The sequence below is a fragment of the Rhagoletis pomonella genome, unplaced genomic scaffold, assembly GCF_013731165.1.
Source record: "Rhagoletis pomonella isolate Grant_MI unplaced genomic scaffold, Rhpom_1.0 Rhpom_scaffold_00004, whole genome shotgun sequence".
NCBI lineage: Eukaryota > Metazoa > Arthropoda > Insecta > Diptera > Tephritidae > Rhagoletis > Rhagoletis pomonella.
The window spans coordinates 47980528-48002562 of record NW_023458558.1 but is presented as its reverse complement, the minus strand read 5'-3'; the positions used below and the strand labels follow the sequence as shown (position 1 = coordinate 48002562).

Sequence of the window (22035 nt, the reverse complement as noted above, 5' to 3'; positions counted from 1 at the left end):
AATTTGAAGCAAATTTTACACTTGATAATATTTATGATTGTAAGGGTAATAAATAACTAAGAATACCTTCTGAAAAATAAATTCATTGCGTTTTTGAGTGATGTGTGTTTGTATTGCTGTGATAACAACTGTCCGAGTCGGCAAAATCAGAAGAAAAGCATAGAAGTAGTTATTTCAGATCTTTTTATGTGATAGGCGATTTCACTTGACTACAGCCCCGACGCGACTGGCCTGCTGGGATTGGTTGCTCTATTTGAATTCCAAGGAAAAGGCCTTATTGAAAAGAAGAGTAACGTTCTTCAATTTACCGAGTGGGGTGTATTGTGCATATGCATATGCACATTAGGGTGTCCCTAAAAAATGTCAAGATCTAAATTTTGTTAGGATACCCTTCTATTTTGTGCACTATATAAACTTAAAAATTCTAAAATAACTTTTAAGCGTTGTAATTTATTTCTTAAATCGCGAAAATACGACAAAATGTTGAATTTCATCAGTTTTCAAATTTCCAACAAATAATCAAATGTATTAAGCTTAATATTACACGATGAAACCATTTGGCAATGGCTATGAATATAAATTGTTTTCAATAATGTGTCAAATTTATGAGATTTTAATTTTTTCAAACCATGGTAGCGATTCCTAAAAATTCTTTTAAAATATTGGAATTTTCGTAGGGTTTCACTTAAAAAATTTTGATTTTCACATTTGAAAGACTGTCCTAATGTACATACAAGCATGGGGTTTATGTGGTTATATGTGTGTTTTAGTGTTAATAAATTTATTTTGTATTAGCAGTAATTTTTGTGTTATTTAACATTACTTAAAAACTTCTTTATAAAAAAACTTAATAATTAAATTAATATTACTCTTTATCATATAACATACACATTTTGTGCATTTTGTGTAACTGTTTAACTTTTTTGCGTATGCGCCTATGAAACCTAAGCAAATACATTTAAAGGAGTTTGGACTAAATATTTATATTTTAAATTAAAATTAGCTTATTTTAGTAATTGGCAGTAAATTCAGTATGAAAATTAATTTTTCCATAAATAACATCTATATATAGTGCGATTTTGGGGTGTAGAGAAATACATACATATGTATGTTTGTATGTACATTAGGGTGCCTCGCCACAAAAAGTCGCGGGTTTTACACTGGAAATAAACAATTTATTATAATTTGAGACTTCCGCATAGGCATTTGGAAAAACATTCAGATTTACTTGAGCTGAACCGATTTGAAAAGACCTAAAAAATCCTATTATTTTGATTCAATTGATAAAATGTTTAAATACTTTCCAGTAGACCTTTTAAGCTTAAACTCTTTTAGCATCTGAGGTGAATTTTTGGAAAAAAATATTTTTAAAAACTGATTTTTAGTTCAAAAAACTCGGTTTTTGGGGGTAATATTTTTCCGTTATATTATGGCAGAATTTTTAAAATAGAGTAAATAATTCCGGCGGAAAAGCCATACAGATGTTTTTTTGAGTGGGCAATGATGCACCCTAATGTACACATGTGCTAAGAGAAAAATGTGGCTGGCAAAAGTCTAGAAAGCTGAGCGGGGGATTTTACACTTTGGTAGTTTTAGCATTAAAAATGGATGTTTTATAAAATTAATATTGGGATTAATTTCTACATTTAGCTTCATGAAACGGCAAACCTTGATCATTTAGTTTTTCAAAGACTCGCCGTGCACATTTCAAAAAAAAAACTTTTGCACTTTCAATAATTTTAAATTATTTGAGTTTCAGCTGTGAACACAAGGGTTTTACTACATATTAGAGTTATTTTTAAAAGGCATTGTGAAAAAACTATATGGATAGCAATTGCGGTTAATCAAAAATGCTTAAATAAATAAATCTACAGCTAAGCTAATTAAAAAAAAAAAACTTAAAAAATATGTATTTACACATGTTTACATGGTGCTAGTGCTTAAATACCTATATGTACGCTGTATCAAGAAACTAAACATAGTTTCTTAATAAAGTTCATACAATAATAAAAAAAAAATAGTGTAAAAGTAACAATAAACTTATACTCTGCGAGTAAAACAGTTAAAATAAAAAAATCTCAACTGATCAGCCTGTTAATGCCGCGCGTCCGCTTACATTGCACGTTAGTTCCTTTCTATGTACATACATATATACTTAGTATGTATGTATGTTTCTCTTTACTTTGATTCTGCGTTTGTGTTTGTATAAATACATTAAAGTTTCTTGTTTTTGAATTTTTTCTTTTCATAATTTTTGCACTTCTTTAGACGTTTAGTGGACACAGTTGATTTTATATGTTTGGTTGTTTTTGTTTTCTTTTGTAGACATTTAGATAAAAATGCAATGACGTCTTCTAGTGGCTTTTTAGGTTCATATGCATATACATACACACATACTTTAATACATTTTTGTTTGTTCGGCGCTGTTTGGTCTATTTATAGTTATATTACCTATTTATTGTATAAGTGCTATGTTTCTTTTACTTTCTTCTTCATTCATTTACATTTCATTTATTTAGGTAAATAGTTTCATATGTATAATTTCCATTTAAATATTTTGCTATAAATTCCTATTTGTTCATGCAATTACAAAAACATCAATAAATAGCTGAAGTGCAAATGTTTTTGGTTGATAAAGTGCAGGTGTTTGTATGTTTGCAGTACGGGAATATGCGTCAGTGTGGGTTTCGAAAAGTTTTAATCTTTTTATTGAAGTGCGCTTTATTGAAGTGCGCCAGTTCTGGCATCGGTATATCATACTTAAAGATCCGAGTGTAAATGCGAAAGATATTACCAAAAAAATTAAAAAAAAAAACGACCACTTTGTTTGTCCTGCAAGAATGCTACAGATTTGAAAGTGCGAACTTTTCTTTCTGGTAAGGTCTAATATTTAATTTTATATTAACGTTAAAAAGCCGGTTTATGCGTTTAAAAAAACTGACCCTCTAATACATACATCGGTGAATGTGATGCCCTCGCTTATGCTCTTCTCTCTTACAGCCATGTCAGAACAATTTTAGATGAGGCGAAGATTTCAAGTTGAATTCTTTGGAGAGTACATTATGCACGAAGCTGATAAATAATAATGCTTTGTTTATACATCGCAAAAAACTCCAACCTTTTAATAAGAATGCTAGAGATAGATTGTAGATTAGCCATGTGACTAGCAATTTAAATGGAAAATGTTATTTTATTTACTGTCAATTTCCATATAAAAATAAAAAAATTAAAATAATTTTCCACTTAAATCGTTTTCGTAAAATTGGCTGTTAGTGTATTCAAGTGAAAATTCTATTTGATCATGAACTTCATTTTCCCCGAATCGGTTCGCTTTTCACTTTTCTTTTCCGTGTGTTCACTATGGGCGGATGAAAAATTTCGGGCGAAGCTCACGATAAGGCTAAATATCTTCTAGGAATCATTTATTTTTATTGAGAAAATATTTATTTTTCATGACCCTTTTTAAGATATGCCGGTAGCGTATCACCATTAGTGGATCGATCCAAGGTCAGCACAAAAAGGAGGAGGTTCAATCTTCGCCCGAATATTGTTTCGTTTTTTTTTTTTTTATGTATGAATGAACTTCGATAAATTTTGAGCACGTGAAACGAACTCATTGATTTTCTTTATTGGAAAGGTGTAGTCTCAAAGTTGGCAACATATCAATTTGTTCCAATTGTGATGATTGCCTCACTGATAGAATAACGGAACTCCTTGATTTGTATTTAAAAATAACTGGTTTTTAATTTTTAATTAGGTAATATATTTAATAAAGCCAGCCTGAAGAGTAAGCGAAGAATAACTCTTGTCAACAGGTGCTACCTTGACATCGGTAAAAGGTATAATAGTCTGGGTTGGTCCCCTTAAAAAAACTTTGCTATTAGCCCATCTAGTTTGAAAGTTTGTGGTCATAAAAAAATTCGTCTCTGGAGAGTTCTTTTAATTTAAGACTCGGGTTTAAAGGGTTATAATTAGTTTTCTGCCAGACTAAGATACGCGCATGCCATGGCGTATGAGTGACAACAATGTTTAATATCAATATGAGCCAGAAGCGTTTGGAAATTTTTTATTTATTTTTATTTTTATTATTTTATTTATTTTTATATTCTAAAAGGGAAAAATTCATCATTTACTCAAGTATCTAATTTTGAGAAGTGTGAAATTGTATTTAGTAGGGTAGAAATCGAGCTTTTAGAATTTAGTAGGCTAAGGAGATATTTATAAATATCTTTTAAATTGAGTCTTGAATAATAAAGTTAGGAAGCAAGTAAAATTTTAACTATTTTTAGGACTTTCAAATGAGGAAACTTTTTATAATTACAAACTCCCCTCAATGTATGCTGTTAAGCTAGGGCGGGGGTAATCGCAAACCTTTTTGTTGAATCCAGCCAGTTAGGCATATCTTATGCATACATACGTATACAAAGCCTTAGAATTATTGAAGACCAGTTTGGTTTTATTTTGCATTTCTCTAAATACACAACTATAGGCTGAGCTTACTTTGCACACAAAAGCCCCACTGGGCCCAGGAGCAGGCAGTTATATCTGTACGCTGCTATATTTTTATAACCCCTTTAAAAGCACACACCACATACTACTACGTACAAACACACATACATATGTACACTTCGTGGACACGCAGTTGGAATTTTGTATAATATATTTTTTTTTATTACATTTCCAATACTTTCTTAATTTGCCACTGAAAAACGTCAAACTTTAAAAGATTCTAATGCTTTCTGTGTTCATTTCTGTATGTTTTTTTTGTTTGTTTTGGCTTGGTAACTCTTTTTTTGCAGCTTAAATTTAATGCTTTTTTATAACTATTTTTTATGGTTTTTAATTCATTTGGCAACTAAGCAATACATACATTTAAATACATTGTTCTTCTTGATTTCTCTAATTTTTTTGCTTGCTTATTACATATCGCACACCTAGACCTAAAGTGCAATCAACTCAAAAAAGTAAAAAAAAAATACCAAAATTTGTTTTGATTTTTTTTTTGAGTTGATCGCACCTTAGATCTAGGTGTGCGATATGTATGTATGTAATTTCTATGTCGCTTGGGGAACCTAGCGATTATTCTTTGTTGTTTGGCCTTTTTCGCAAATTTTTACATACAGACAACATCAAGATACATATTTCAGTAAGTTTATAATTCTTTGCAATATATTTTTGTGTAATTATTTGAACATCTATGTATACCCGAATGGGTGCCAGGATTTTATAAGTTGCTTGTTTTGTGCAAAAACATTTATCGACCGTTTAAATATTTAAAACGCTTACAATGCTAATTGCTGCCTTCAACGTGAAACCTTTTGTAAATGTGTTTTTTGCTGCAATATAACAATATACATACATACATAGATGCGGTGGATGCGTTTTCTTTCACATACATATAAGTATGCAGTACTTCACATAAAAGTACATATGTTTTATTATACAATTTCAAAAATTCTTTTGTTTTTCTTCAGTGCTCCTACCGTGCGAGTATGTTGATATATACATACATATGTATGTAGGCCAGTATATGCATCTATTTATACTTGTTCTAATTGACAAATAAAATTTGGCTTACCAAGTGTCTTATTAAAAGAGTTACCAAATATAATTTCTTTGTTTTTATATATGTGAGTGTGTGCGCGTGTGTGTGTGTGATTTCCTTACTGTGTTTGTATTATTTTCCTTTAAACGTTGCAGGTTTTTGTGAAAACTTTGTATAATTATGCCAATTGCTGTTCAATTGCTTACTCCAGCGCCGCCTGCGCAACATGTTGCGCAACATTGTCGCATTTACCAACATTTTTGATCGCTTCGCTATCATTCTCAGCGCACGGCGGTGTAATGGATATGGGTGTATTGGTGGATATTGCATCCTCGTTATTGCACTTATTGTTGATTGTTTTTGCCTGCTCTTTGCATTTGGCATCGTCATCCATCTCCTTGGGCGCGTCAGCGGCACCCACTTTGCTTTCATCCATCACTTCAACAGCCACGGCGCTGGCAATTGCTTTGGTTTCATCCTGCTTGCTAGAATTTAGGTTCGCTTCATTTATGTGCGCCTCGCCAAAGTTTAGGAACTTTGCAACAGCATTGTTGTAATCGGCCATTTTGGCGTTGGCCAATTCGTCGTCCTCCTCGTCGCTGTCGTTGCTCAGCAAAATGGGCTCGGAGTTGTTGTCCTCGATACGTTCGAGTGCCTCATTATTGTTGCTCCTACCATTGCTGCCATTGTTGCGCTCTCTCTTGCGCTCTGCGCTCAGTAGACGACGCTCAAATGCTTGTTGTTGCTGTGCATATGCAAATTGCTCGCTGCGCCGATAAAATTCAAGGCTGCGCTCACGCATTACTGATGTGTGGCCGGCAATGTGTTGATTACCTGCGCGTGCGTACAGGTTTAATGGCAGCTGGGACGTGGGTGCATGTGCGAAATTTGGCAAATGCTGTTGTTGCTGCTGCGGTTGAGTATTCGTAAGTAGAGCTGACGGCAGCGTTGTTGGCTGTGGCGGTAGCGTATGCGGCTCGATGTTCCAAAGAAAAGAATTTGCTGTACCTGTAGCGGCTGCAGCGGCAGCGGCAGCGGCAGCTGTGGCTGTTGCTGACGCCGTCGGTGATGAGCTGTTCAACATGTTGCCATAGTTCCAGCCCAAATACTGGCTGTATCATTCACTTGTCGCATTATGTTGCTGGTGCGGCAGCGCCTGATATTGCTGTTGCTGCTGTTGCACGGTTAGCAGTTGTTGTTGTTGTTGCTGCTGCTGTTGGCTCAAATTATGCGCATGCTGTTGCAATTGTTGTGACAAATTGTGTGCGTGTTGCTGCAGTTGCTGCTGCGTCTGAGCCTGCTGCTGCTGCTGCTGAAGTTCACGCTCGCGTTGCTGCTGTTGCGTCTGTTGCTGTTGCTGCTGCTGCTGCTGCTGCTGTTGCGCCGCGTTGAAGGCCGCCGCAGCCGCCGCCGCCGCCATTGCCGCTTGCGAGGCAGCCGCTATTTGCGTGGCCGTCGGCGATTGCGCCGCCACTGCTGCACTCGCGGCAGCCGCCGACATTAGATTTTCAAATTTGCGCGTATCCGGATTATACATAGGATGCTTGAATTTGCAATGCGTTCGCAGGTTGTCGCTGCGCGTGTAAGTGGCGCGACAGAGCGGACACTCGAAGCGGCCGGGAAAGTGGACGTGATAGTGGTTGCGTATGTGGGTGACGACCTTGCCGCACAGCTTGCAGCGGTGCAGATTACAGCCGCCGGACAGACGTTCGAACGTGAGGCGCATATGCCAGGCTTTGGAACCTGTAACCAGTTGGAATGTGGAATTTACAGTAGTGGGCAACAGCGTTGGACGAAATTTGAGGTTTTGCAAATTTTATTGAATATCAATTTGGAATTTCGGTTAATTAATTTTTTGGTTTATATGGTTTGAAAAGTTTTGGGTTCGAAAAATGGTTTGTATTGCATAGCTCAAAAGATAGAATTGATGTACATACATATGTAAAACATATACCGGTTAATAATTTCGAAAATGGTAAATTAACGCACGCGTTTGAGAAAAAAGAAGAAAAAGAATAAGATTAACAAAACTTAAGGGGGTAAAAATGTTGGTGTAAGACTTATGAACAAAAAAACAACAACTATATATGTATGCGTTGCAGGTAGATGGAAACAAAAAGGGATGGAGTCAGAAAAAAATATAGAGAATGGGCGTAAAGTGAGATAGTGGAGTGAGGCAGTGGAGGAGCATTGAAAATTATCGAATATACACGAAGTTTATGTATGAATATACAAGTAATTTGCAATACTTTGCATTTTGTTAATAAAAAAAAATAAATCGTTTGAATTAAATTTTGGTATGTACATATAATAATAGGAAATCTCTTAACAAACAACCACAATACAATATGTACATACATACATACACACATACATACATACAAAAAATTTTGCATACAAAAATACATTTAAGTTAAGTATCGTAACTCATTTGAATTTGGTATAAAAATGCAACATTTGTACACATATGTATGTAGCTATGTATGTGTTTGTGGGAAAAATAAATATTTGGGTTGTGTTAAAAAAATACATATTTCGAAAATTAAATTCACTTAAATAAACTTTAAAAGTACATGAATCGAAAATGACTAGATTAGTTCGATAAATTTTTTTTAAAGCTACCCAAAAATATACAGAATTAATAAATGATGGCACTTACAAAATCAATTTAGTTAAAACCTTTGCCAGAAATATTAAATTAAGGTCTTTAATATTTACATATTCATATTTTCTGCACAAATTAGGAAATATTAACTGATATTTCGGTTGTGAGTTTTTTCGCTTTCTAAATGGGGTAAGAAGTATTCGAAAACTGCCAAACCAAAGGTGTTTTTGTTAAATTAAAAATATTTCTGCATACAAGTTTGTTCAAAAGTTATGTATGTATGTATGTATGTATTTATCTCAAAAATTTGGAAATATAAAAAACAAATTAACTCATCTTCTGAGTGAAAGGTTCTCATGATCAAAATTTAATATTTGGAATTGTTTTTGACTAAGCATGAAGAGCTAAAAATGTTTCGCTGTTGTAAACGGACTACAATGAACATAAATGCAGATTATTTTATCCCAAATCCAGAAATTTCACCAGAAAAGTTCAAAGTGACATGCTCATTTTGCAAAGTCTCTTGACATTTTGAAAGTGTGAAATTACTAAGTAGGCTTCGCACAAGCTTTTATCACCGGGCATTACAATCTAGGCCGAAAAAATTTTAGCCGCAACTCATATTTATGTATTGACAAATTGATTATATTATTTTTTGTTAAACATTTAATATCTAAATTTGTGCCATATAAAAAAAAAATAAATTCAACAAACTTTAGTAAAAATTTCGAGCTTTTTAATTAGATTTCTTAAAAAGAATTTGAGTATACAGTTTTGTATGGCAGTGCATTCTAGTAGAATAAGGTACAAGTTTCAAGAGGTTACCGTTTTCTTTCACATAAAAATAGAATTTATTTTATTCGTTATATGGAAGCAACTGGTACAAAAAAAAAATCTATATAACTAACGGCAATCTTGAGCCATTTCAACTTGCGCTTTGTTCTACCAGAATTAAATGGGCTACAAAACTGCCTACTCAAAATATTTCTTTGAAGTTTGATGAATTTTTCTTAAATATTGCACAAAGTTTAAAGATTGGATTTACATGGACTTTGTTAAAGACTGAACTATATTTTTATTTAAAACGGAACTAAAAAAAAAAATTAAAATAAATATGTTTGTACATTAGGGTGGTCCAAAATACGAGAACCAGAGTTTTCCGATTGAAAAATATAGATTTTCACGAATTTAATACCATTTCTGCGTTGTTTTTTCCCCATAAAAAAATACTTGGAAAACTTTGAGTGACCTCTAAATATTTTTGATTTCAAAATAAAAAAATAGGGTATACTTTTTTCGATATGGAACAATCCTAGGGAGTGAGAACATTAAAATTCCGACTTTACTTATTTTGGACCACCCTAATGTACATACTATTTACATTAAAACAGGATCTGCAGTGAAAGCCCTGCTGCTCTAAAGCCTTGGAAGACACTCGCAGCTCTTCAAAAAAAGGCCAGGAATGTAAATTGAGCCGGAACTTCGTTGAGAAATGGATTGAGCTTGAACTTGTATGGGTGCCAGACCACTGCGATGTTCAAGTCTACAAACTGGCTGATGAGTTGGCGACATGCGGTTCTTTGGAGCGTCCAATTGGACAGGAGCCAATTAAGGGCCAAGAAGAATTTAAACGGCCCTTATCGGATACATGAATAATTTCATTAATAAAACTCATGAGAGCCGTTGGTGTATTATTGATGCCGGCAAAAAAAACAACCAAGTGTTTCTTGAAAAAGTCTTACAGGGTGGTACCCAAATTGCATCTCAAACAGAGAATGAGTGATCTATGAGCTCTAATAGGACTTACTATAGGGCAAAATATATTGGAACGACATACACATGTATATCTTGCTTGGAAAATTAGGATAGTTCCTCTGCCGCTGTTCGGCCTTCGTCGGACTTACTTAGATGGTGGATTTTTTTGGTTCGGATAGTGAGAATGAACGAGCTAAATTCTTTTCTCTCGAAAAACTGCTGAGATGATAATGGAGTCCGCTAAGTTAGCAGAAACGAAACAAATTCCCAACGCAGATATATATCCTTATCCTTTAAATAGGCCCTAATGCATGCAATTCGAATTCTCTTATATTTGTGTCAAAAAAGGCATAGAAAACATAACATATTTCGTATTACTTTTCGCATTTATTTTAGAAATCTGATTTGCTCCTCTTACTTCTTGAAACAAAGCTCTAAATAGCATTGGTTTTAAGCACTATATTCTTTTTATAAAAATACAACATCGCTTTAAATAAATAAAATTTTTCAACGGAAAAAATAGGAGCGTCCGTAACGCACCGTCCCGAACGCGCATATACAATTGTTTTAAAGCTTTTATATCATATTTTGTAAACTTCATTATTTTCCCTTCAAAATATTTTTGTAGATTGCGCTCTCCATGCATGACAATTAGCGCAAATCGTTTGACCTAGATGGTCATATCAAAATCGCTTCCTTTTTCAGTACAGTCCGAACATAAATATCGAAGGCTAGTAGAGATATTTATATTTAAATATTATGATTTTCACAATGTATTTATTCCTTGTATTATCAACTGATATCAGCTTAGCTATATTTAAAACATTACATCCATCTCATTTAATTATGCAAGTCAAAATGGCCTTTCAGAAGCAAGGAAAGCACTGGGGATCTGTCAGTCAACATTGTGACCAATTTCACGTAAAAGTGTTCTTAAAATATCACAGTGCTGCCACTCTTGAGGTTTTTCTACCCAAATTGGTAGTAATAGTAGTTATGACCACAGCTATTTATGAAGGAATACATACATATTAACTCAAATGCAGCGAGTACAAATTTGAGTTGCTAAACAATTTAAATTGATAGCTCATTTTATAGATTAAATAGAATGCATACTTTTCAAAGCTCATTACGGCAACCATATTAAAGGCTAAGTTATGCACTTAACTTGACTTGGGTTGGGTTTTAAGAAAATTTTTGATAGGAAAAATAGTTATGAAATGGCAACACTGGGCATAAATAGCTCATCAAGTACACACTTTTGATGATAAAGGGTGCGAAACTGCACTCTGTAAATGTATGCAAATTCAAAATTCATGCGTACTAGGGTAGATGACCAAATAATTGATCTATTGTAGGGAAAGTTCAGTAAACGTGGATTATTGGGAAATTCTAATTCGAATGGCCACCTTCCTCAAGACTGTTTTATACAAGGCTGTTTCACAAGAGATGACGGAAAATCATTCCGCAATACATCACTGTTTTAAAGGTTACGTAAAACTATAAAAGTTTTGAACCAATGCACACTTGCTTCGCTTTGTTGAGAACTTTCAACAATTATTTGAAATGTACTAAAACCTTTGAGGCTTGGTCAAATGGCTGTCTTCACTGGCTGAAAGCGCCCTCAAGTTTGATATGGTGAATTATTTGACAAGCTTTGTTGGCCTTTTAGAAATCAAATCGTAATAAAAGAATCCGAAGAAAATCCCACAACCTTTGTAAATAAAATTTTGCTTCATTTGAAAGGCTGCAAACATGTGTGTGTAAATAAATTGCGCAATTTAGGTAAAGTTTGTGAAATATGTATACTATTGTTATTTTTTTTTTTAATAAAAATTAATTTAAATTAATTCCAAAATAAATTTATAGCCGAAAACGTTGTATTAGGTACTTTTCATTTATTTTATTGAATTTTCTGAAATTTCTTAGCCAAATAATTCTTTTGAATCACCATTTGAACAATGCCGTTTTTAAAGTCAATAAAAGCAAACTAGAGTAAGCAAAGTCTTTAAAGCTGCTGCAACACCATTAGTGGTATGCCAATAAGCCAGCTAACAACACTCTATTGAACGTGAACTTGCAATTGTTCTGGCTGATGTTTATAGAAAAAGTGTGGAAAATTGACCGCAGAGGATCGCTCTCTGAAAACGCGTTCGCCTTACAAATTTAATTTTAACATATTAACGGCATCTGTTCTAAATCGAAACTCGATGTGTTTTATCTTTTAACATGCGTAAGTTCAACTTTGTAATGTTTGCATATTTTGTTTATAAAGGACAACATATTTCTAACAGCCAGTTTCATGAAAGAAATTTTAGAGGCAATTATAACATAAAATTATTGTTTTAAGTTTCACTTCTTCACTTTTCACTTATAAGTAAGACCGGCAAAGCTTAAGTGAAAAGCTAAATTAAAATTAGAAGTCAATTTTCGATCATAAATTTTCGTGGAAACGCCTGTAAGCTTATGAAATATAACTTTGCTGGGCTTATTGATGTCTGTCTTACAGGGCAATTCTGGCAACTTACTACAATTTTGGGAACTATCTTGAAAGCTCTTGACTGTGTTTCGAAAGACTAATTGAAAGATCAGATAACGAGGAGGTCTTAGCGTTATGCTGGCCTTATAGCAATAAGCTTTTTTTAAATTAAATTAAATAAAAAAATGTATATATTTTTCTTTTTGACACAACAAAAACTAAAAAAAAAAATTAAATGAAAATAAAGCGAAAATAAATAAAAATGTTGTTAAAAACTAAGTGTTTTCATAATAAAACGGCAATTGAATAATAACAAAATTGCATCATCTCATTGTCATAAATATCTAATTATAACTACGAAAATGACATACTCATGATACAATAATTTTTAGAAGGTAGTTTCACTTCAAAATTTTTGACATAAACCGTGTCTGTGACAAACACGCAATGTGGCCACTGCTACGATATAGAACTTGGGGATTTTCGCTTGTTATTTTAGATATTTTTTAACAGAACATGTAAAGATTTATATGTTTCATAACTGATCACTTAATTTTTAATATAAATATACGTATTTAATATATAAATTTTTGCCACTGCTAATCACATGAATAAAAATCATAAAAATTAAAATATAACGGCAATATTTCTTGTTTATAATGGATTAGATCCATCGCACACCACGCACTATATCGGCCGCCGATTTAGATGGGCTCGCTAGTCTTTCCATTGCACCACAACTTATTGGTCGGAGCGATTAAGCTGGTGTAATGTGCGCACCTCCATACATCTTCATGTACATATTTCAAGCGAGCCCTAATATTTAAATAGGCGGCCGATAAAATCTGTGGTATGCGATGGCTCTTATAGCTGTATCCTTACATCTATTCCGTGTGTTGCAATATCCACGAAAGCAGCAGTTAATTTTTTATGAAGAAAATTATTAAAAAATATTCGAAAATTATTATTTATTTTTCCAATGTCAAAAGCTGGATTTTTTTTGAAAAAGTTGGTACAACAAAAAATACGAAACACGTTTTCTGTCAGATAGCTAACATGGCGGATAAGAAGAAGAAGTGAAACTACCTTCTAAAAATTATTGTATCATGGACATACTTTTTTTTTGTTGTTCTTACAAAAGGCACCTTTGTTATTAAAATATTAAAATTTCCATATTGGGTATTTAACTAAAGGGCTTTATGAAATCGATCAGCAAAATAAAGCATCCTTTAAATTTTAAAATATCCTTAAATTTTATTATGAAATCGGCCCTAAATGAAATAAATCTTTTTTCTTTTTAAAACAACTAAATTCAAAAATTAAATTAGCAAAAGAAAAATATGTAATTCCAAAGGAAGAAAGTATTACTTAAATATGAAAAAAAAAATTAAAAACAAAAGAAAATTAAAAAAGACAAAATAAAAATAAAATAGAATTCTAAAAATTAAATGAAATAAACCATATATATGTATATATTTTTTTAAATCAGTGACATATGAAAATTAAAGTAAAATGAAATTAACGCAGGAAAAAGAAATTAAATTAAAAAAGATGAAATTAATAAAATAAAATTCTAAAAACTTAAAAATATTAAGAAAATGTTTTTATTTTTAAACAGTAACATTTAAGTATTAAACTAAACACATAATTAAAAAAAGAAACAATATGAAAAATTTTATGAATTAAATCAAATACATATATTTTTCCTTTTGAAAGAATAAAATAAAAATTATAAGAAAATCCAATCAACAAAAGAAAAACACATTAAATTAAAATAAAAGAAATACAAAAAATACAATTCTAAAAATTAAATGAAATTAATAAAATATATATATATATATATTTTAAACAATATTATTTAAAAATTAGAAGAAAATTAAACTAAAAAAAATGTATTATAATTAAAAAAAGAAAACGTTCCTAAAACTTAGTGCAATAAAATCAATAAAATGTTAAAACAACAAGAAAAGTTAATTAAAAAAAAAGAAAAAACATTAATTAAAAAAAAAAGAAAAAATGTTAATTAAAAGAGATAAGTGAAAATGTAAATAAAAAAAAAAATTAAATAAAAAAAGTTCCGCTGCCCGAAGACTCGAACTCGGATTTCTCGAATGGCACACCTGTGTTTTGCTCACTCGGACATTGCGACTGTTAGAGCGGCGCAAGCTAAATTATATACAAGTGATTTCTCTTAAAATAGTTTTTCCCCACGAGTGGTGAGTGAGAGAGCTTTTTTTCTAAGACTTTTATGCTAGAATAACATAAGTCTTTCGAACCAACTTGTTGTGCCACATTTGTCTAGCGAAAGACTTTTTAATATCTCAGCCAGAATTGCCCTTTTAATCTAATTGACTTAACCAAGTCAATGAAAAGCATTACTGATTTTATTCATTCAACACATGAAAGAGACATACATATGTATATTGATTCTTTCTTGGATATACATATCTGTGGACATTTGGCAAAGCAGCTTAAGTCTATCTTTCACGGATAATGAAAATAGCATATGTCAGCAAAGCTCTTCTTAGCGTCAGAGCAATCATTTCTATTTAAATGAAAACATGCAGATGTTGCAAACAGAAACATGTTTAACGGCTATGAATAGCGATAAAATAATTTAACATTTCTTTCGAATTGCAAAATTTTTCTCTTTGACGGTAGAATATGTATTGTCGACATATGCTATTTTGTATGTCCGTGAAAGACAGACTTAAGTTGTTTTGTCAAATGTCCACAGATATGTATGTAAGTACATATATAAAAGCACACTGCCTTTATTTTTGATTCTAAAAAATTGTATCGAGCCCTTAACGCCAAAAATGTGTAGGCGATATTTTTTCCATTTTTTTTTTGGTGCAGAAATGTTCCTAGAGCATCAAAAATACAATCAGAAATAACGCTTACATCTTTTTGACGCTTATGGATCGATATGTAAATTGAGTGGATATTTGATAAACAGAGGCTGAGTAAAAAGTTTCCCGTTTGAGTCATAAAAAATTATTTTAATATAATCCCAAGACTTTGAATTACACAAAATAGTGCGGAAGTTTTATTTAATGCAGCGTCGAGCACTTTTTGATTGATTATGCATTAGTTAATCAAAGATGAAGGAAATAAATATTCAAAATAATATTTTTGATTAGCACCAAAAATTTTCCTAATAATTTCAAATTAACGCTTGTTACTTTGCGAATATTCGATTGATTTATTCTATCCCGGTGCTTGTCTATCGAAATTTATGTAATTCAAATATATTTTTTTTTAAGTATTCTGCAACTGTTGGAAGACAAAAAAAAAGTGTTTCATTACAGACATTAGTTTGATCGAAAACCAAAAAATATTCATGTGTGTATGTCTATAGTATATGTAAATAACATGTTATAACATTATAATCATTATATGCAGTGGCATATTGTGCATGTTGAATGTAAGGGAAAGGGGGCAAGGTTAAGTAAAGTAAAAATAGCGAAAATTGAAGGAAGATGAAAAAAAAGTGAAAGTATACATACATAAGTTATTAACGCGTGCGCATATTATGATTCCGACTTGATTACGTACACACACACATACTATGAGTGTATGTTGTGTGTATGTATGTATGGGTGAATGATAGCTTTATTTTCATAATAATTATATTTTGTTTTTTAATTTGTAATGACAAAGAAATTTTTGCAACTACTATTGTGGCAATAATCGCCCCTTCTTGTTAAGAGTATGTTACCTTGAAAATTTTGATTTACATATTTACAATGGGTTAATTAACTTTAGTTAAACATTTTTTTTTTATTTTTTGTTGCGCTAGGACTTTCATCATAATAATTACAATTATTATTTACCAAAACCAGAGTAATTTTGTGAAATTTTACTTACATACATCAAATAGTTGGCAATGAGGTGTACATAAGTATGTACATATGTGTGATGGATGTATAGGTAGGTAAGTTTATTACAAGTGTGCATATGTTTATGTTTAAGTTATATAGTGTTTTAATGTTTGAGGAATTGTTATACGTTTTCTTACGGTTATATAAAAGCTGTGAGTCTTTGTTAGCTTTATTATAATTTTAAAATCAACGATTTTTTATTTTATTTCTTAATTTTCTTTCGCTTCGTTTTTAAAGTACATTTTCAAGATAAAAAAATTACATAAATTTTTTAATTACATACATTTTTTTGTTTTTCCTGCTTACCATTTTCTATTATTTATGTATTTCAGTAATGAATGTTAACCGCCCCATAAGCAGTGCTTTTAAATGTTTGATTAATATTATTTTTATGAGGAATGTATATTATTTACTTGTATGTGCTTATTAACAGTCGTTTGTGTTATAAAGAGTGTTCCAAAACTCAAACAAACTTTTAATGACAGTTACCGTATTTAATATTCCCAAAAGCTATAGCTCATTGCGTTAAAATTGATAATAAAGATAATAAAAAATATTTAATGAAAATGCAATTAGCCTACTCAATGCGAAATATGTCAAAAATAATTTGGAACACGCTTTATTCTTGCTGTATATAAATACATATGTAAGTAAATGTGAACGTATTTACAAGTATGAATCTCAAATTACTACAGGTCTATAAACAGGCAAAGCGAAACAGTTTTGTTTGTGTGATATATCCTTTGCAGTTGTTTGTTACAAATACGTATACTAAGTATACATATATAAAACAAATATATGTTCAAATAGGTTACCTAAATTTTGCTAAAGAATTAGCCTTATAATGGTGTTTAAAAAAAATTTTGCAAATACTGCCACTTCTACGCCTATTTCGAGTGTTAGTAAAATTTTCTTAGAAGAGCAGCATTTGTTTTCGAATTGGTTTCATATCGTCATCATCAAATTTAAAAAAAAAGAATCAAAAATGTATGTATTTATATTAAGCGTCACGCCAATGACAAAACGCACCGCATGACTATTGATTTAAACGCTGCGCGTAAAAACTTTTAATCCGAAGATAACCATTGTTTAGTCGTTATCACGCACTCAATATGTCATAGCCATGACAATGACAATCTTTATTATTCCAGCAGCTCAACTCATGTGTCAAGTGGCATAGTTTTAGGCGCAGTAGTCAAAGAAATAATGAATAGGCCGTTAAAATGCTTTTATCAGTGGAGTTCTAGAAATTGCCAAAATTCTCTAAATAAATAAAGGGATGTGCCCAAAAAATATCGTCGGTGATACTGCAAAACGTTCTACGTCCCTTATTACCTCTGATGCTTAATTGATCTGTTACTTGTATCTGGTCGCTTCTGGCAATCGTTCATCTTCATCAGCCAAAGTAGACAGTTTTGACTTTCCGTTTATTAGGGTGTAACGATTTGCAGATGCATTTCAGTGCAAGTAGACAGACCATCTAAGTGGCAAGGGTACTAATAGATATAGAACGTTTTGCAGTATCAACGACGATATTTAATATTTGAAGGGCAACACAACTTGTCCCACATGCAACCGTTTTAATTCTGCATATCTAAGGCTTTCGTGTTGCATACTTTCAAGTATTCAATTTATGAGATTTTTAGGAACTGGAACTTTTAAAGACATTGCCATGCATTTTTTTATACTGAGTCATCTGACATCAAACCAAAGATATGTGCAAGAAAGTAGCACATCAAAAAAATGCCCAAAGAACCTTTCGCATTGATGATGGATGGACATGGCATATTCATGCTAAATGATAGGCCTAAAAGTATGTAAAATAGTAATTATTTACAGGCAAAATATATACGAATTTATAAATTTAGCTATACTTATGATGGCACATATAATTTTTTAGTATAAAAATCCGATGTCTAATGATGACGATATGTTTATCGCCCTCACTGCGAGGGTCGTGCCGAATGCATGTCGTTTTTCGAGAGTCGAATCGTATCGAAACTTTCACGTCATTTACTAAAATTTCCACTCGACTAGTGTATTAAAACGGAAAAACTTGGCAGCATTGTATAGTTTTCGACAATTTTCGTCGTTTACTTATTTCAGCACGACAGTAGACCATGCTAATTTTGTCGAGTCGTACAATTTAGCCTAATTTACGACTTACGCACTGAGACCTGTATATAGCGCCTAAAAGTACGTTCTAATAATTTGGGAATAATGTTTTAATATATTTTTTTTTTGTCAAGTTCAAAATATATACCATTGCCGAGGATAGGTTGAAGTTAGCGAAATTTGTATTTAAAAATAATAAATAATAATATAAATAAAATATTTAAATTGATATATTTCCATGTTTTTTTTTTTTTGTACAGGCACTACATTTAGCACTGCTCTATTATTGAATATATAAGTACATACGTATTTTTTCCTTCGTATTTGCGTATGTACTTAGAAACAATGCGTTTTATAAAGTACAAAAAATGTTGCTATGTATGTATGTACATTTGTATGTATAAAAATATGCGTAACACAATTGATATTGAGTTTGTTAATTTTCAATACCCCTCCTTTCTGCAATAAAATATTATAAAATATATGCATGTAAGTGTATGTATGTGTGGGGGAAAATACTAAAGGGGTAGATTGAGAAGAGTGCCTTCGTAGCTTAATGTTGAGACTTTCTGGATGAATAGTAGAAAGTTGGAGTTAATGATATTTTAGTGTTTTCATCGTTAGCTAAAAAATTTTCAAATTTGTCGGCCAATTCCTGTTTTTGTTTTTTTTGTTTTGAAATTTTGCGATTTGAATTTTGACACTAAATGAAAAGTGCTTTTTGAACAGATTGTTTTTTTTTTTGCCTCAGTTGTTATTTCAGAGCAAAAAGCGATATTTCAATTACAAATAAACAGTGTTTGAATATAATAATTTTATGGTATATTTAACCTAGAATTGGTTAATTTTAATTTGGGAGCGCTTAAAATTATGCAATATTTAAAAACTTTGGTAGCACAAATTTTTATTTTCGTTTTTAGTTCGCTTCTTTTTTTTTTTTTTTTGATTAAATAGTTCAGAGACAATGTGTTATAAACGAAAGTAGAATCATACAAAGCTGCAGAAAATTTTAAGACTTACCGTTTGAAGTTTACTATAAAGAAACTGTTGAAATCGAACACCAGTTGTGCTAAGCTACATACATACATATGTTTAGATAAATATTTATTTAGGCTTTTAAAATAATGGAATGGGAAATATAGTAAGTTGCTTGGACCACAAAAAAAAAAAACCTCAATAAAAAAGTTCTGAATATTAAAGAAGTCAATCTTCGAATTATACACAGTGTACAGTGTTGTTCACGAAAAGGGTCTCAACTGGGAGAGATTACCTACCGTTTGCCGCGATTGCGTGTGACGCTTAGTATAAAATAAATTATATTTTTTGGATAAAAAGCACTGGCATGTATACAATATAATAGATAAAAAAAAAATCGCTAAATCAATTTCATAAACTTACAGCACTTTTTAATTCAATATTAAACTTTAACACTTAAAAACAGGGATGGAAAATAATCATTATTTTTTTAATTTTAACCAAAAAAATTAACAAGAAGTAATCGTCGCAAAAATGATTTTAACTATACTAACGTATTTTTGTTCGTACGTCCGACTGGAATTTACAATGATTTTTATTTTTCGAGTTTAATTAATTAAGTTTAAAAATAATAATTAATGTTTGAGTTTTATATTTTCGCTCAAGAGACATTATTATAACTTGATTTTTATTTTCGGTCAAAGATAATAATCATTATTGAGTTTTGTTTCGTCACTTAAGAATAATGATCATTCAAAAAACTCAGAAGCTATACCAACGTGATTTCAGACGTATCCTTTTCAGAGGTACCAAATCAATCAGGTAAAAATTTCAGTAGCTTGCGTTTATATGGCCTTTTCAATTTTATAAATATTAATTATTTTTAAGTGGAAAAATAAAACTCAAAAATTATGATTATCTCTGAGCGAAAAAATAAAAATCATAAAATAATCATTATTTATTATCGAAAAAAATAAAAATCAAATAATAATTATTTCCGTTGAGCGCAAAAATAAAACCCAATAATAATTATTATTTTTAAGCGCAAAAAATAAAAATCATAAAATAATAATAAAAGGCTGATTTAAATTATTTTACTCATAATGATTACCGCCTCTGCTTAAAAACTCATATATTTTTTTAATGCCCCCAATTGATTAAAAATTTTTCTTTTCTAAAATAAATTAGAAAGTATTTTTCTTTTTAGGCTAGGCCAAAGTGGTTTTCACTCACAGCTAATAATTACTTTGAAAATTACTTTTTTTGTGAACCATCACTCCCAGCCATTATTAATAAATCACACCAAGTTTTAAGTCAGTTTTAGTTTTTATGATATTAAAGAAAATTTTATTGTTATTTCAAATTTCATTTAGTATAACTACATACAAACATTTTTGTATACCTAGCTGAAGAACCATTCATTATTATTTGTATATGATGAAACCACACTTCTACATTATACTACATACATATAATTTTCATGATCGGTTTTTTTTAATGTCTTGCTTTCCATACAAATTTATTACATTGCTTTGAGTTTTTTTCCCAAAAGGAGCTACGTACATGCCTATATACATATGTATATTCAACATTGTCTCATTTGCTTACACGCAAGTCAATGTGAAACCGGCTTTGCTGTTTTAAGAAAAAATTTGAACAAAAATTTAATTTTCTTTGATTAATGTTTTTTAAGCTTCGGCTGCTTTCAACAGTATAGACCCTGCGGGACCTTGGGCTCAAGTGAGACACCGAAAACGAATGATTCATTTCTTTTATACTAAGTCAAAATTTATAGTCGGGATAGATGAGTAAAAATGTCACAAGTACTAGAAAAAATAGGTTAACAAGGTTAGAGACTGTAGAAATAGTATGTTCCTTTTTTTGTGAAAATGGTAGTAGAAAAGTAGGGAAATATCGGTGAAATTGAGAGCTTTGAATTTAGAAATCAACTTCAGCGTGGCAACTGAAGTTCTACATCGCGTTTTTTTTATTAACTTTATCCAGTATTAATTTAAATTTTTAAATGCAGCTTTTTTGTGAACCACAGTCCATTCGGTGTTAAATAAATATCGCACCTATTGAGACCATTGTAGGAATTGCATTAAATTATTCCGCGACGAATTTTCAATGATGGAAAGAGGAGCAAGTGAGATCACTTTATCATATTTTGAAGAATAGAGCGAGACAAGCAGACTGTAAGAGAGGAAAGCTTACCCCGATGAGAACTAGAATGATAATTAAAATGGAAACCCTTCATTCCTATCGCTATAAAAGTTCATTTTGGATTCATTCTATGCGCTCTGGAATAAAAGTGGTTCGTAAAGCAATCCCCACCAAAACATATCACGCGGGATAAGCTTTTTAAAGCTTTTGTAGAAAGAGATAAACTATAGACATTTCTTGTGGAAAATGTTTTGAACATTTTTCTTGCGATCACTTGCGTTAGTAAATGGTAAGAGTCTGCCAGGAAATAGATGGAACGGCCTCACACTAGCGTTATAGGTATATTGAACTTGATGTTTTGCATAGTTTTAGCACTTGCAAGATTATGAAGGTTTTTGGCTAGAGGAAATAGCGGAAAAAATTTACAAATTTTTCCTTTCGAAAACATTTGGGTTCCCAATCAAACTACCTTAAGTAAACCAGACTTGCTTTTTGTTTGGAAGACAAAGGCGTT

At 31.5% G+C, this 22035-nt stretch overlaps 2 protein-coding genes across 4 annotated transcripts in view; both read right to left on the bottom strand.

Moving 5' to 3' along the window:
- The window catches only part of LOC118737668 (UPF0565 protein C2orf69 homolog), a 579466-nt gene that overhangs the window by 73527 nt on the left and 483904 nt on the right, over positions 1-22035 (bottom strand). The gene's annotated exons all lie outside the window — the stretch shown is intronic.
- Positions 1-22035, bottom strand: part of LOC118737666 (sex determination protein fruitless) — a 132847-nt gene that overhangs the window by 10340 nt on the left and 100472 nt on the right. The window contains exon 8 of one of the 2 annotated variants that reach the window (XM_036468345.1): positions 6653-7288. The exons of the other annotated variant lie outside the window; for it this stretch is intronic. Within the exon in view, the coding sequence (XP_036324238.1) occupies positions 6663-7288 (626 nt within the window). The 3' untranslated portion in view covers positions 6653-6662. Of the gene's footprint in view, positions 1-6652; positions 7289-22035 lie in introns of those variants that run through there. 2 annotated transcript variants of the gene reach the window in all.